Consider the following 17539-nt stretch of genomic DNA (forward strand, 5'->3'; position numbering starts at 1 on the left):
CCCCTCCTCTCTAGATGCGCCCCTGCTGCCACTGATGGTTCCTCTATGTGAGACTTGCACATCAGAGGTGGTTCAGCCTGGCCCTTCATAGGATACCAGTTCTCCCCTCTGGGGGGCAGCACTCACAGGAGCAATGTCTCGGTTGACTGCTGAACTAGTTGCCTCACGTAGAGATCGTGAGTCAGTTAGATGGGCGTACCCTGCCAGGGTTCCCTATCTCTTTCTGTTTCTCTTTCTACAGAGCCAGCTTGGGCAGCAGGATTTGCCAAGTCGGTTGAGGGTTTGGTGAAACTTATAGATTCTTCTGCAAAGCGGACAACATCCTTATGTCCTCCTATGAAACGGTTGTTACCACAAATACTACAATGAGGAGGAAGAACTCATGTCACAAGATGAGTTGGATGAGGAAGAATGGGAACTAGGTGAGGTATCAGAGTCAGAGTATTCTGTTCCACAGGATGCCACACGGGGTGGAACCCCTCATTTTAGCAGTCAGAGAAATATTAAACATTACTGATATGGTAGCACCGGATTCACCCGATACTCATTATTTGGTAAGAGAGAAGGATCATCACTAACATTTCCTTTTTCACAGAAACTCAATGATCAGCTATCTGAGGCTTGGAAGAACCGAGATATGCGTTTTCAAATGCCAAAACGGTTTCTGGTAAATTATCCTTTTCCAGCATCAATGACGGAAAAATGGGAAAAATCCGCCACGGGTGGATCCTTCTGAATCCAGATTGTCTAAGAAGATGGCATTGCCAGTCCCAGGAGCTATATCTCTAAAGGACCCCTCAGACCGTAAATTGGAAACTACTTTGAAGTACAGTACATATGTATATACGGCTGCAGGAGTGTTGCTCAGACCGACACTGGTCGTTTCCTGGGTGAATAAAGCAGTGGAACACTGGGCCGCTAAGTTGGTCAAAGACTTGCAGTCGGGGGTTCCAACGGTTTAATTAATTGCCCTAGTGGAACTCAGAGAATCTGCAATTTATTTAGGAGAGGCGGCTAGAGACATTGGACAGGTCAATTCCAGAATCTCAGCATCTGCTATTGCAGCCAGAAAAGGGCTACAGAAGTACTTCTGTTTACGGAAGAGATTCTCTTCGGCAAGTAATTGGATAATTGGATATCTCGGGCCTTTAGAGGAAAGTCCACATTTTTACCAATGCCTGCTCCGCACCCGAGACGTTCCTACTGTATATGGAACTTTCTTTTCGCTCCTTTCGTGGTAGAGGAAGGGGAAATACTGTTCAGAGAGGTAGAGGCCGTACTTGACAGTACACCATTGCCCGTCGCCAGGAGCCAAAATCGTCTGAAAAGACTGTGGCATGAAGGGCTCCCTTCCCACCTGGGATCTTCCACGGTGGGAGCCTGCCTTCAAAATTTTCGGGAGGCCTGGTTCCACTTATCCAAGGATATGTGGGTTCACAATCTACGTAATATTCACAGGCTAAAAAATAGTTTTTGAAGTTTCTCTACCAGTTTGGTTCTTCACAACCGGTTTTCCAGTAACACAGGACAAGAGGAAAGCCCATCAGGAGGCAATACAATCTCTTGTGAACTCAGCAGTATTAATTCCTGTCCTGCTTCCCCATTGAGGACAGGGTTATTATTCAAATCTGTTTATAGTTCCAAAACCAGACGGATCGGTGAAACCAATCCTAAACCTAAAGTCCTTAAATCAGTTTTTGGCTTACTACTGATTTAAGATTGAATCGATCAATTCGTTCATTGTGAGTCTAGAATCCAAGGAGTTTCTAATATCCCTGAACATCAAGGATGCGTACCTCCACACCCCGATATGGGAACCACATTAGGCATTTCTGAGGTTTGCAATACGCTGGGATCATTTCCAGTTCAGAGCTTTACTGTTCAGACTGTCCTCAGTTCCTCAAGTGTTTACCAAGATCATGTCAGTCATCTCAGATCCTTAGGGGTCACAATTATCCCATACCTAGATATCCTTCTTATCAAAGTTCCATCTGGGAATCTTCCCAGTCTTATTATTCCTCCATTTGATTTTCTCCTTTCATTTATATACTTAAAAAAAGTTTTGCCCCCTTTATCTACCGACTGGGCCATTGTCTCCTCAGCTTCTGCCTTTGCACGTCTGATCACTTTCTTAGCATCCTTCCGTCTGTCAAGATACACCTCTTTGTCATTATACTGCATCTGCTGATTATCTCAAATGAATACCATGATTGCATAGTTTAGGTACGATTCGTAGAACTACACATATCAGCAAGTTGTACTGCATCTGCTGATTATCTCAAATGAATACCATGATTGCATAGTTTAGGTACGATTCGTGGAACTACACATACCAGCAAGTTGTACTGCATCTGCTGATTATCTCAAATGAATACCATGATTGCATAGTTTAGGTACATTGAGAAAGAGTGTTTGTTTTTTGTTTGTTTTTTAACTCTGTAAATATTTAGTTGGCTGTCTTATTGGTATGTAATGCCTGTTTGTGTAAGTTAATTTATTGCCTTAGTTTGAAGTGGGATTGTATTGGGGGAGGAGTTTGCAATCATTGCATTCACATGGAAATTGTTCCTATTTAAAGTCTAGTATTCGGCTGGAAGCCGTCGGCTGGGAGTGCTTCCGTAGAAGTGCTGACATAAAAGTGTTATTATAATATTAGCGTTATATCTGCGTTAAACCAAAGGAGAACAGAAGGAAAACAACAACACACCAAAACTATGACATATGGACTGTCTTAATGCCTCAAAAGTATGTAATTCATCTTATGCATATTATCTGTCTTTTTAACTAAGAAAAGACATTCCCAATCTGCTCACTACAGTTCTCTATTATGCAAACTCATGTATGTTCTTGATGTAATGAATTGCTTGTAATTGGCATTGCATGTGTGGGGAAGTTGTTCAGTGAAACAGTTTTATTACTGCATGCTGTCTGGTGTTACCTCTTTTGACCATTTGGCCATTTGTGGACAGGTGTACTATATCTTTTCATTTAGTGAGGTGTAGTCGTGGTGTAAAAGACAGAGTGTGATTCCTGATTGGGAGGGGGGGGGGGGGGGGGGACAAACAAACAAACACTGAACAACATCACCAAACAGGTAATTTTAACTTTAAACTTGTTATTTTTTGTACTGTCTGGACATGGCTACTAATAACAGATGCACAGAAAAAATTCTTAAAGCTATGTGTGCAAATGCTAGGAGCTTAGGAGACAAAATTTCAGAGCTAATTGCGATAATGACAGGGGATAACCTGGATATTGTCGCAATTACTGAGTCATGGTGCCATGAGAATCATGACTGGGACATAGCTATACCAGGATACAATTTATTTAGGAAGGATAGAATGGGAAGAATAGGAGGAGGGGTAGCAATGTATGTGAAAAAAAGCATAAATGCTACTTTAATACAAAATGTTGAGGACAAAACTGAGGCCCTTTGGGTCACCACTGAAACTGGGGAGAAGGACATTCTTCGCATTGGGGTGATCTATAGACCACCAGGCCAGGGGCAGGATTTGGACAGGAACCTATTGTTGGACATCTCTAAAATGGCTTTAAAGGGAGAAGTTATAATCATGGGAGACTTTAATTTACCTGATGTAAATTGGGAGGGGTCCTTTGCAAGTTCAGCTACAAGTGGCAAATTTCTAAATTCCTTACAGGGAGCATCTCTCAAGCAATTGGTGAGGGAGCCCACTCGCAAAGACCCAATATTAGATTTGATTCTTACAAATGGTGACAGGATATCAGACATATATGTGGGTGAGCACCTGGGATCCAGTGATCATCAAGCAGTATGGTTTAGTATAAAGACAGGATCCAACTCCTGTCACACAAAAACAAAGGTGTTGGATTTTAGAAATGCTGACTTTGCAAAAATGGGGAGATGTTTAAGTGATTCATTTGCGGACTGGAGGAACTTGGAAGGAGTGCAGGAGAGATGGAAAAAACTGAAAAGTGCAACACTAAGGGCAACAGACCTTTGTATCAAAAGGGTTAGGAAAAGCACCAGGAAAAGGAAGCCAATGTGGTTCACAAAAGAAGTATCGACTAGTGTGAAAGCAAAAAAGATGGCTTTTAGGAAATACAACGGACTCAAAATAATAATGACAAAGAGGTGTATCTTGACAGACGGAAGGATGCTAAGAAAGTGATCAGACGTGCAAAGGCAGAAGCTGAGGAGACAATGGCCCAGTCAGTAGATAAAGGGGGCAAAACTTTTTTTAAGTATATAAATGAAAGGAGAAAATCAAATGGAGGAATAAAGGGACTTAAGACAGAGAGTGAGAATTTGGTGGAGGGAGACAAGGCAATAGCAGATCACCTAAATAATTATTTTTGCTCAGTATTTACTACAGAAGGAGAAGGAAAGGGGCCACAGTTATGTTGCAAGGACATTCATAAAAATAAGGTAGATGAAAGTACATTTACAGAGGAGAAGGTCCTACCTGAACTTTCAAAACTAAAAGTGGATAAATCAATGGGGCCAGATGGGATACACCCAAGGATACTAAAAGAGCTAAAAGATGTGCTGGTGGCACCATTAACAGAATTATTTAACCAGTCACTAAATACATGTGCCATTCCAGAGGACTGGAAAAGAGCAAATGTAGTTCCATTGTACAAAAGTGGAAGCAAGGAAGAAGCAAGTAACTACAGACTAGTAAGCCTTACATCAGTAGTAGGGGAAGTAATGGAAAAACTACTAAAAGAAAGAGTTGTGGAATATCTTAAATCAAACAACTTACAGGATCCAAAACAGCATGGATTTACTGGTGGGAGATCATGCCAAACAAATCTTATTGACTTTTTTGACTCTGTGATGAAAATAATAGATCAAGGGGGAGCTGTAGATGTAGCATATCTAGACTTTAGTAAGGCATTTGACACTGTCCCACATCGCAGACTGCTAAATAAACTTGAAAGTGTGGGGGTGGATTATAGAATAGGTAAATGGATAAGAACCTGGTTGCAGGATAGGAAACAGACAGTTGTAGTAAATGGAGTGCAATCTGCTACTGATTGCATAGGGAGAGGAATCAGTAGCAGGAAAAAAGAAGTGATAATGCCACTGTATAGGTCATTGGTACGGCCCCATCTGGAATACTGTGTCCAGTTCTGGAGACCCTATCTCCAGAAGGATATAAATACATTAGAGAGTGTACAAAGAAGGGCAACTAAAATGGTGCATGGCCTACATCACAAAACTTACCCGGAAAGGCTAAAAGATCTTAACATGTATAGTTTGGAGGAGAGAAGGGAAAGGGGGGACATGATAGAAACTTTCAAATATATCAAGGGTCTTAAAGTTCAGGAGGGAAACATTCTTCAAAGGAAAAGAAGTATTAGAACTCGAGGGCATACATTGAGACTGGAGGGGGAGAGGTTCAGGGGAAATTTAAGGAAAAATTACTTCACAGAAAGGGAAGTGGATAAGTGGAATAGCCTCCCATCAGATGTGGTAGAGGCTAAGACTGTAGGGCAATTTAAACATGCATGGGACAGGCATATGAATATCCTTACAAAGAATTAAGGTTAAAAAAGGGTTGAGATTGCCTAAAGGATAAAATAAAAAAAGGGGCAGACTAGATGGGCCAAGTGGTTCTTATCTGCCGTCAAATTCTATGTTTCTATGTTTCTATGTAAATGTTACCAGTGGAGTACCCCAGGGATCTGTACTCGGACCAGTTCTCTTTAATATCTTTGTTGGTGACATTGCAAATGGTATTGAAGGGAAAGTATGCCTTTTTGCAGATGATACAAAGATATGCAACAGGGTAGACACACCAGGAGGGGTAAAACAAATGATTGATGACCTAGCTAGGCTTGAAAAATGGTCAAGAACATGGCAACTACAGTTTAATGCTAAAAAATGCTAAATCATGCACTTGGGTCTCAAAAACCCAAAGGTTAAATATAGTATCAAGGGTACTACAATGGAATCTGCTGAGGAGGAAAGGGATTTAGGAGTCACTATTTCAAGTGACTTAAAGGCAGGAAAGCAATGCAACAAAGCAATGAGAAAGTCAAGTCAGATGCTTGGTTGCATAGGGAGAGGAATCAGTAGCAGGAAAAGAGAAGTAATAATGCCACTGTATAGGTCATTGGTGCGGCCTCATCTGGAATAATGTGTCCAGTTCTGGAGACCATATCTCCAGAAGGATATAAATACATTAGAGAGTGTACAAAGAAGGGCAACTAAAATGGTGCATGGCCTACATCACAAAACTTACCTGGAAAGGCTAAAAGATCTAAACATGTATAGTATGGAGGAGAGAAGGGAAAGGGGAGGGAGACATGATAGAAACTTTCAAATATACCAAAGGTTTTAACAAAGTTCAGGAGGGAAACATTTTTCAAAGGAAGAGAAGTATTAGAACTCGAGGACATACACTGAAACTGGAGGGAGGCAGGTTCAGGGGAAATTTAAGGAAAAATTATTTCACAGAAAGGGTAGTGGATAAGTGGAATAGCCTCCCATCAGAGGTGGTAGAGGCTAAGACTGTGGAGCAGTTTAAACATGCTTGGGATAGGCATGTGAATATCCTTACAAGGAATTAAGGTTCAAAGAGGGTTGCGATTACCTAAAGGATAAAAAAAATGGGCAGACTAGATGGGCCAAGTGGTTCTTATCTGCCGTCAAATTCTATGTTTCTATGTTTCCCCAGGAACATGCGTTGCTCACATGCATTATTTTAGTGAAGCATGGTTGGATAATCAACTTTAACAAATCCAACTTACTGCCATCCCAGCGGCTTCAGTTTCTAGGAATGATCCTAGACACGGTTGCGCAGACAGTTTTCCTTCCAGAAGACAATGCTCTGGGTATTCGTCTTATGGTTCTGAGGGTCCTCAAGATGAAGATGGTATCGGTCCACTTGTGTATTCGTCAGTTGGGGAAGATGGTTGCGGCCTTCGAGGCTCTACAGTTCGGTCGCATTCATTCATGACCTTTCCAACTGGACCTCCTAAACCAATGGCATCAGTCAGGGTCTCATCTGCACATCCACAGGATGATCTGTTTAGCACCTCGGACCAGAGTGTTGTTCCTTTGATGGATGCAGATAAGAAATCTCAAAGCAGGCAGGAGATTCGGAGTGTGGGACTGAATTATCCTGATGAACGATGCCAGTCTCAGAAGTTGGGGAGCAGTATTATTGTATTTTCAATTCCAGGGTTGTAGGTCAGAACAGGAATCACTGCTGCCAATAAATGTGTTGGAACTGAAAGCGATCTACAATGCTCTACTTGAAGCCGCGCCCTTTCTCCACTCAAGAGCAGTAAGAATACAGTCAGACAATGCGACGGCTGTTGCTTACATCAACAAACAAGGCAGAACCAAAGTCGCATGGCAATGTGGGAGGTGGCGCGGATTCTGAATTGGGCCGAGCACAACGAAGTGATTCTTTTGGCTGTGTTTATCCCAGGTGTGGAAAACTGGGAGTCCAACTATCTCAGTCGCTTGGATCTTCATGTGGGAGAATGGGCTCTTCACCCAGAAGATGTTCAGAGCACCGTTTCGGCAGTGGGGTTGCCCACAAGTGGATCTTATGGCGTCCAGGATAAATCACCAACTTCCTCGATGTGTGATCCGCAAGCCGAAGCAGTGGACGCTCTAACATTCCCATGGCCGTATGACCTTGTTTACCTGGTTCCACCGTTTACGCTTCTTCCTTGAGTACTCAAGAGGATCAAGCGAGAGTCAGTCAGGGTAAATCTGGTAGCACAAGATTGAACTCGGAGGGCCTATTTCTTAGATCTGTGCGCACTTCTCGTAGACGATTCATGGCCGTCATCTTGAGGAATCAGGGAATGCCAGAGTCAGTTATTCCCACCATTTTACGAGCAAGGAAACCTGATATGGCTCTGCATTATCATCGCATTTGGCGGTCATATGTGGCTTAGTGTGAGTGTCACAGCTTCCCAACGGGGTCTTTTCATCTGTCCCGTGTCTTTTTTTTTTTTCTGCAAGTAGGGCTGGGTTCAAGCTTCCGATTTAGGATCTCTTAAGGTACAGGTGTCCACCTTATCAATATTTTTCCAGCACAAGTTAGCGCTCCTTCCAGAAGTACAGACTTTCCTACAGGGGGTTCTCCATGTACAACCACTGTTTACCGCCTACAGCCCCTTGAGACTTAAATCTTGTGCTTGATTTCCTCCAATCTTCCATCTTTGAACCGCTGGAGGAGGTGGACCTCAAATACCTTTCCTGGAAGACAGTCCTTTTATTGGCCTTGGCCTCACCTCACCTCGGAGGTTCTCTGAGCTGAGTGCATTGTCTTGTTGACCACCATATCTCATCTTTCATGAGAATATAGCAGAACTCAGAACCCGTTCGACCTTCCTTCCAAAAGTTGTTTCTGCTTTTCATCTGAACCAACCTATTGGGGTCCCCGCTTTTCTGTATGCTTTTCTGTTTTCTGGGACACCTTCTACCCTGGATGTGGTTCGAGCTTTAAAAATGTAAGTCGAATGGCGACTTTGCGCAAGTCTGATGCTCTATTCATTCTTTATGATACCCCTCGCAGGGGGTGGCCAGCTTCCAAACAGACCTTGGTGTAGTGGATTAGGTTAGCTATCTGTCAAGCTTACCTGAGCAAGGCTCAGCAGCTGCCTGTGTCATTTTGGTGCACTCCACATGTTCAGTGGGTACGTCCTGGGCTGCAAGTCGTGGAGCTTCTGCAACTCAGCTTTGCCGTGCCTCAAATACTGATGTCTATTTGACCTTGAAGCCCCTACTTTGACCTTGAATCTCATACTAACTGCAGTACCTATGCGTGTGGGATTCTGAGACTAATATCTATTTGAAGAATGTTTAGTTCCAAAGCTATAATTGCAGTAGAGAATGTCTATGCTAATACTAATACAAAAGATAGACATATTTAGAATATAGATAAACAGAGGTTCCTACTGCTAATGTACCTCATTATTTCCCACCTTTCGTTATAGCCACATTAATAAGCTCTGGCATAGAAGCAGAACATCCTTTCTGGGGTAGCATGCCACCAGCACGGTTATATAAAACTGAGATAGGAAATCACCAGTTACATCTGGTGTGACACCAGGAAAGGGGGATAGTGTTACCTTAACCACCACACGCCACATTTAAAAAACAGAATTCATTTAAATAATATAAAGAATGACAACCTACATCTACATATCATTATTATTTATAAAGCACTAACATATGCCATGGCGCTGTAAAGTGTAAGTAGAAAATTCATGCAGTCACAACAATTATATATTTTTAACACAAATATGGAGACACAATCATAACACACTGAGGGGGTCATTCCGAGTTGATCGCTAGCTGCATTTGTTCGCTGTGCAGCGATCAGGCAAAAAAACGGCACTTCTGCGCATGCGTATGCGGCGCAATGCACACGCCCGATGTACTATTACAACAAACGATGTAGTTTCACACAGGGTCTAGCGAAGCTTTCCAGTCGCACTGCTGGCTGCAGAGTGATTGACAGGAAGAGGGCATTTCTGGGTGTCAACTGACCGTTTTCAGGGAGTGTTCAGACAAACGCAGGCGTGCCAGGAAAAACGCAGGCGTGGCTGGGCAAACGCAGGGCGTGTTTGTGACGTCAAAACAGGAACTGAACAGTCTGAAGTGATCGCAAGCGCTGAGTAGGTTTTGAGCTACTCTGAAACTGCACAAAAAACTTTGTAGCTGCTCTGCGATACATTCGTTCGCACTTCTGCTAAGCTAAAATGCACTTCCAGTGGGCGGCGGCATAGCGTTTGCACAGCAGCTAAAAACTGCTAGCGAGCGATCAACTCGGAATGACCACCTGAGCACTTTCCTATTACACTATGCACAGGGCCGGCGCCACCACTAGGCAGCTTTAGCTACCTATGGGCGCCGATCACTGTAGGACGGTGCCGCACGCTGCAGATGAGTGCTTCCTATATTAGTCAGCTCCGCCCCTTCCTTAATAGATGAGGATGAGGGATGAGGGATGCCGTGTAAGGGCTGTAAGACACGCGCCGGCTCCCGCCGCCCGGTAAAATCCCGGACGGCTTTTTGCCACGCCCGTGCTGCTGAGATACATTCAGAGCAATGTGTCCTTTCACACGGCACGGCCCCGGCACGGCTGCCGGGTTGCAGCCGGAAATATCCACTGGAAGGTCCGGCTGCCGGGCAGGGGCCGTGCCGTCTTTGTAAGCAGTGAACCGTGTGTGTGAAGGGGAGCTTTCACACACAACGGTTCTTTTAGCTGCCGCTGCGCATGCGCTCAGCATTACACACGGCTCAAAGCCTTTGTGTGTGAAAGACCCTCCCGGATGGCAAATAGCCGGACAAAGTTCTATGTGTATATAACCTGTCCCTGCCCTTCCCCCCTCCGTGACAACACCTGTGATTGCAGTGAGGATATGCATGCTACCATCATGAATGGGTAATTAAAGCTGTAGTGGAGTGGGGAGGGTGACAAAGTCTGTACTTGGGGGGTCATTCCGAGTTGATCGCTCGCTTGATAGTTTTAGCAGCCGTGCAAACGCTATGCCGCCGCCCACTGGGGAGTGTATTTTACCTTAGCAGAAGTACGAACGCATGTGCAGCCGAGCTCTGCAAAAACAGTTTGTGCGGTTTCAGAGTAGCTCTGAACCTACTCAGCGCTTCCAATCACTTCAGCCTATTCGTGTCCGGATTTGATGTCATACACCCACCCAGCAAACGCCCAGCCACGCCTGCGTTTTTTCAGACATCACTGCGTTTTTGCAAACGCTCCCTGAAAACGGTCAGGTGACACCCAGAAACGCCTCTTCCTGTCAATCTTCTTGCGGCCGTCAGTGCGAAGGAAGACTTCGCTAGAACCTGAGTACAACCACAAAGGGCTGGAATGGTTAGCCTCTCTTAGGGGGGCTATTTCTCAGATTTCTGAAAGGGTTGCAAGGACTGAGCATGCAACTCAGGTATTTCAGTTCTCTATGGCAGTATGGTCCGATTCTGCTCCCTCTGGGCCCCCTGAGGTACATTCTCACAAACGTGCTCTTGCCCAAATTATGCAGGATGACACGGATACCGATTCTGACACAGCAGACGATGATGGGGATGTGTCGAGGGGGACGGCATCACTTGCTAAGGGGGAGCAGTTGATGATTGAGGCCATGCGGGATGTGTTACATATTTCTGACACACCTCCTGAACAGGTTGAGGAGGCCTTTTTCACAGACAGTAAGAAAGCCCCTTGACTACGATGGATAAAGGTGACGTTGATTTATTTTTGCGTAACATACAGGATTCTGCAGGATTCCTGGTAGAATCCATGATGGATCTGGGTTCCATGGCTGTGGGGATCTCCTCCATGTCCTTCTCGGCTCGCAGGGGTCTCTGGCTGCGCCAATGGTCTGTGGACGCGGAATACAGGAAAAGTGTGGAGAGCCTACCCTATACAGGACAGGCTCTGTTTGGGGAGGCGCTGGATGCGTGGATTGCCACGGCTACCGCGGGCAAGTCTCCTTTTCTCCTCTCAGCTGCACAGGCTATGAAGAAGCCTTTTACTCCCAACACGTCACAGTCCTTTCGGCCCACTAGGCCTAGAAAGAACAAGCCCTCTCACACCTTCTTTAGAGGTGGTCATGTCAAATCCAAAAAGCCTGCTCCCGCAGGTTCCCAGGAACCTACTTCTGGTGCCTCAAAATCTTCAGCATGACGGGGGACCGTACAGCCTGGAGGTAGGTCAGGTGGGAGCAAGACTCCAGCATTTCAGCCACGTCTGGGTGTAGTCTGGCCTGGACCCCTGGATACAGGATATTGTGTGCCGGTGGTACAGGCTAGAGTTTCAAACTCTCCCACCTCACCAATTCTTCAAATCAGGCTTGCCGGCTTTGCCAGCAGACAGAGCTATTCTACTGGACGCTATCTGAAAATTGGTAGTGTCCGAGGTCATTGTTCCAGTTCCACCACATCCGCTGAAAAAGGGTTACTATTCGAACCTTTTTGTGGTACCGAAGCCGGATGGTTCGGTCAGGCCAATTCTGAACTTAAAATATTTGAACCCTTATCTCAGGGACTTCAAATTCAAAATGGAGTCTCTGAGAGCAGTCATCTCAGGACTGACGGAGGGGGAGTTCCTGGTGTCCCTGGACATCAAGGATGCATACCTCCACATTCCCATCTCAGGTTTGCACTGTTAGACGATCATTATCAGTTTCAGGCACTGCCGTTCGGTCTCTCACGGCACCGAGGGTCTTCACCAAGATGATGGCAGAGATGATGGTTCTCCTCCGCAAGCAGGGGGTGAACATAATTCCATATCTGGATGATCTGCTGATCAAGGCATCGTCCAGGGAGAAGTTGTTAAGATCCATTGCTCTCACGATGCATCTGCTCAAGGAGCACGGTTGGATCCTGAACCTTCCAAAGTCTCATCTGGAGCCGACAAGGAGGCTGTCTTTCCTGGGGATGATCCTCGACACGGAGGTCGAGGATCATCCCCAGAGGGTGTTTCTACCAGTGGAGAAAGCGTTGGTGATTCAAACAATGGTCCGGGATGTCATGAAGCCTGCCCAGGTATCGGTTCATCAGTGCAACGGCCTTCTGGGGAAGATGGTTGCCTCCTACGAGGCTCTGCAGTACGGAATGTTTCATGCTCGATCCATTCAACTGGATCTCTTGGACCAGTGGTCGGGATCTCACCTACACATGCACCAGAGGATACGTCTGTCACCGAAAGCCAAGATTTCACTCCTCTGGTGGCTACAACTACCACACTTTCTGGAGGGCCAAGTTTCGGAGTTCAGGACTGGATCCTTCTAACCACGGATGCAAGTGTAAGAGGTTGGGGAGCAGTCGCTGTAGCGATGTCAGCAATCTTCATTCCGGGAGTAGACAACTGGGTAGCGGACTTCCTCAGCAGACACGATCTCCATCCAGGAGAGTGGGGCCTCCACCCGGAGGTGTTTGAGGAGGTAACCGGTTGGTGGGGGGTTCCTCACATAGACATGATGGCCTCCCGCCTCAACAAGAAGCTGCAGAGGTACTGTTCCAGGTCGAGGGACCCACAGGCAGGGTCGGTGGACGCACTGGTAACACCGTGGGCATTCACGTCAGTGTATGTGTTCCCTCCACTTCCTCTAATTCCAAAAGTTCTACAACTTGTAAAAAGAACAAAAGTTCTGGCAATCCTCATTGCTCCAGACTGGCCAAGGAGGGCTTGGTACGCGGATCTGCTGGATCTACTGCTGGAAGATCCAAGGCCCTGCCTCTTCGAGAGGATCTTCTACTGCAGGGGCCGTTCGCTTATCAAGACTTACCACGGCTATGTTTGACGGCATGGCGGTTGAGCTCCAGATCTTAGCTCGGAAGGGTATTCCGAGCTAGGTTATTCCTACCCTGATAATGCTAGGAAGGGGGTAACGTCTAAACATTACCATCGAATTTGGAAAAATATGTGCTTGGTGTGAATCCAAGAAATTTCCTGCGGTGGAGTTTCAACTTAGATGTTTTCTCCTTTTCCTGCAAGCAGGTGTGGATATGGACCTGAGATTGGGCTCCATCAAGGTCCAGATCTTAGCTTTATTCATTTTCTTCCAGAAACAATTGGCTGTCCTCCCTGAGGTTCAGACCTTTTTGAAAGGGGTTCTGCACATCCAACCTCCCTTTGTGGCGCCAACGGCACCCTGGGATCTTGATGTGGTGTTGCAGATTGGTTTGAGCCTCTACAGGAGGTTGAAATCAAGTTTCTCACGTGGAAGGCGGTAACTTTGTTGGCCTTGGCTTCTGCTCGACATGTGTCGGAATTGGGAGATTTGTCCTGTAAAAGTCCCTATCTGGTCTTCCATGAAGATAGGGCGGAACTCAGGACTCATCAGCAGTTCCTTCCTAAGGTTGTGTCAGCTTTTCATATCAACCAACCTATTGTGGTGCCAGTGGCTACTGACTCCTCAATTGCTTCAAAGGCCTTGGATGTTGTGAGGGCTTTGAATATTTATGTGAAGAGGACGGCTCGTCACAGACTCTCTGTTATAGCAAGAGATAGTGAGTAGAATATAGGCAGGGAGGATAGAGGAAGAGACCACTATTTTCCTGTAAGATTAAAACTCCCCTAGCTTCAAGTTAGCCGGTACCCCTGTGACCATACAACCTCCAGCAAAGGCAGGCCCAGGTTGTGTCTGCATTTCATATCAACCAACCTATTGTGGTGCCAGTGGCTACGGACTCCTCAATTACTTCATAATCCTTGGATGTCGTGAGGGCTCTGAAGATATATGTGAAGAGAACTTCTCGTCACAGGAAGTCAGACTCTCTGTTTGTCCTATATGATCCCAAGAAAATTGGGTATCCTGCTTCTAAGCAGTCGGTTTCACGCTGGATCAGGTGCACCATCCAGCATGCATATTCTACGGCAGGATTGCTGTGTCCAAAATCTGTTAAGGCCCACTCTACTCGTAAGGTGAGGTCTTCCTGGGCGGCTGCCCGGGGTGTCTCGCCTGTACAGCTTTGCCGAGCAGCTACTTGGTCTGGATCGAACACGTTTGCTAAGTTTTACAAGTTTGATACTTTGGCCTCTGGAGACCTCAAGTTTGGTCAAGCAGTTCTGCAGGAGCCTGCGCGCTCTCCCTCCCGTTCTGGGAGCTTTGGTACATCCCCATGGTACTAATATGGACCCCAGCATCCTCTAGGACGTAAGAGAAAATAGGATTTTAATTACCTACCGGTAAATCCTTTTCCCGTAGTCCGTAGAGGATGCTGGGCGCCCGCCCAGCGCTTCTTTATCCTGCAGTGGTGGTTTGGTTCAGTACTGCCTGGTTCCTAGGTAAGTTCTGCGTTTATACTGTTTCAGTACTGTTTCAACTGTTGCTGAGTTTTCCGGCATGTTGCCTTGTTGTGTGAGCTGGTATGAATCTTGCCACTATCTGTGAATTTCCTTCTCTCTAAGTATATCTGTCTCCTCGGGCACAGTTTCTAGACTGAGTCTGGTAGGAGGGGCATGGAGGGAGGAGCCAGCCCACACTGTTAAACTCTTAAAGTGCCAATGGCTCCTGGTGGACCCGTCTATACCCCATGGTACTAATATGGACCCTAGCATCCTCTACGGACTATGAGAAAAGGATTTACCGGTAGGTAATTAAAATCCTATTTTGGGGGTTTTACCACATTTTCTGTATGTACTAAGACCCGGACGCCGGGGTTCCGAAGGGGAAGGAATGGGGGGGGGGGGGGGGGAGATAGCAGGGGCATTATTATGTAGTTTTGCCTAGGGTGCCTAGAAACCTTGCACTCGCCCTGACTGAGCAATATGTTGTAAGATAGATTGTGAGCTGCACCCTCTTACCACTTTATCTGTCTCTGGATACTCGGCCCTGTTTTATTTACTTAGTTTGTTCCCAGTTGTACAGCTGCATAGTGCACTGGTGCTTTGTGTAACTAAATGGTGATAATAAGTGTAGAGCACCCGGGTCACATAAGCTTGCAATCTATGGACCAGTTTCAGCCTCTAGTGAGAGCTGCTGGATGATTACAGCATATTGAGGGTGACTCAGATTCTGTCTTGGTGTGTCTTTATACGCACCATCGGGGAAACCATCGATACTTGCACCAGCCCTATAGAGGGCGCAGTTTCTCCATCTGAGTATAGCTTTTGGTGTGAGTGATTCTGCAACACGCCCGCAACTGGCGAGCCATCCCCCTATTACCTCACAGGAAAGCCCACTGAAAATCACACTCTCTGCGTGCATATTTGTTCTACGTCTCCGGGCAGTGGTGGCCATTGTGATGCCTGCGTAGTGCGGCTCGAACGCATGCGTAGACTTAAAACATCATCCGTTTATGCTTGACATCGCCACCGCATCCACGTCTGAATCATTGTTTTTCCAGGCATTGGCTTGTGCAGTGTATCCCCCTATTCCGCCGCCGTCCTCCCCTGTTATGCATGATGCTCTTTATCTGCCAATCATCTGTCTGCTACTGTATAATAGGAGACTTTCTATGTGCTGTACATTATTATATCTCATGTCTGTATTTCTAATGTATTATTAGGAGTCCCTGACGCTGTAGCTGGAAGCAGAAATACATCACAGAGACCAAGTAAGTGATCCTGATTGCTGAGTCACGTCATTAATAATCTCTGGGAGTGAAAAACTAAAATGTGGTTTTACACGGTGGAGTCACATTATTATGACCACCAGCTAATAGTCAGAGTAACCGCCGTGTGCAGCACGGACAGCAGCTAGACGGGCTGAGCTGTAGTTTTAGACACACGTCTGGTAGCCCCCAGGTTCATTGTGACGGTGAGCTGCTCCATTGTAGCGTGTCGGTCGGCCCTCACGCACCTTCGTAGCAGATCATCTCTCACATCGATGGCACGTGGTGCTCCGCAGTTTCTACATAGGTTATTTGCACTGGTGGCATTTGTCCAGTCACGATACACCTTCACCACAGGACTACGTGGACAGGTCACAAACTGCGCTGTGTCAGGAATACCGCCACCCTGGGCCCGAAAGCCGATAATCATCCCTTTTTACAACTCTGAGTAATCGGCCATTTTACCGTGATAGCAATGAGTAATATGTGTACAGATGGCCTATCTCACACCATATATACCCAACAAGCCAGTGCATGACGCGTGACCTACTGCATTGACTACGCCCTGCTGGGGTCATACTGTATGTAGGTGGTGGTCATAATAATGTAACTCGACAGTTGATGATAATAATTAATTATATTAACAACTGGAATAATGGAAAACATCAACTTACATTAAAAAAACAACAACAAAAACAACATTATATCAAACTCACAGGGCAGTAGTCAGTTACACAGTTAGGATCCCCGGATGTGTTCCTTTCATTCACATTGCAATGTATATACTGTATATAACATCACTCAGTACTGACTGCACAAGTAAATTCTAGGCGGTTCAAGATCTGTGCGGTGACCGAGTCATTTACTGATGTACCGTCCTTTTTCCCCTATAGGCGATGAAAATAAATCTTTTAACATAAGAGGAATTGAGTGCCTGACGGACAGTTCCCGAGGGGGCGATGATGTCACAACGTTGATGCAGATGATTGCGAGTTCTGCAGATGATTATGAGTTCTCCTGATATAACGGAGTATTTCCTATTGAGGGTAACGCAGAAAACGGAGACCTGGAGGACGGTTCTGGCAGCTTCTCCACAGTCACATTCACAGCGGAGGAATCGGACAGGAGCTGTACAATCAGATGTGAGACCTGTTATAACTATCAGACAATCGAGGAAACTTTCTATGACTGAGGGACCAGGAGAAGATCTGATGGGAGATATCATTTCTATACAATGCTCTGTATTACCGGTGGAATCTCATTAAAGGATAGAGAGTACACGGATCAGTAATTGTGATTAGGAAAGTCCCACCATTTTTCATCTGAGACTCTACAACAGAACCCAGAGGGTGTTCACCACAGAACAGTCAGAAGAATACAGAGCTGTGACGCTTCTCAGTTCTACTGACGCTTTATTCTGTCCCTGAGAATATTTGTGTGGATTGCATCTGTTGTGGGATGAGAGGAAAATACCTCAGAACGTTGGGGGATCTAGATTAGAATTTATGA

General features: G+C 45.8%; 1 protein-coding gene and 1 long non-coding RNA gene across 4 annotated transcripts in view; one reads left to right on the forward strand and one right to left on the reverse strand.

Moving 5' to 3' along the window:
• The window catches only part of LOC134968588 (uncharacterized), a 141097-nt gene extending 123780 nt beyond the window's left edge, over positions 1-17317 (forward strand). For both annotated transcript variants that reach the window (XM_063944083.1, XM_063944082.1), the window contains exons 8-9: positions 15986-16033; positions 16924-17317. In XM_063944083.1, coding sequence (XP_063800153.1) covers positions 15986-16033; positions 16924-17051 — 176 coding nt within the window. In that variant the 3' untranslated portion in view covers positions 17052-17317. The remainder of the gene's footprint in view (positions 1-15985; positions 16034-16923) is intronic.
• Positions 1-17539, reverse strand: part of LOC134969891 (uncharacterized) — a 189286-nt gene that overhangs the window by 159707 nt on the left and 12040 nt on the right. The gene's annotated exons all lie outside the window — the stretch shown is intronic.

The sequence above is a fragment of the Pseudophryne corroboree genome, chromosome 11 (assembly GCF_028390025.1).
Source record: "Pseudophryne corroboree isolate aPseCor3 chromosome 11, aPseCor3.hap2, whole genome shotgun sequence".
Lineage (NCBI taxonomy): Eukaryota > Metazoa > Chordata > Amphibia > Anura > Myobatrachidae > Pseudophryne > Pseudophryne corroboree.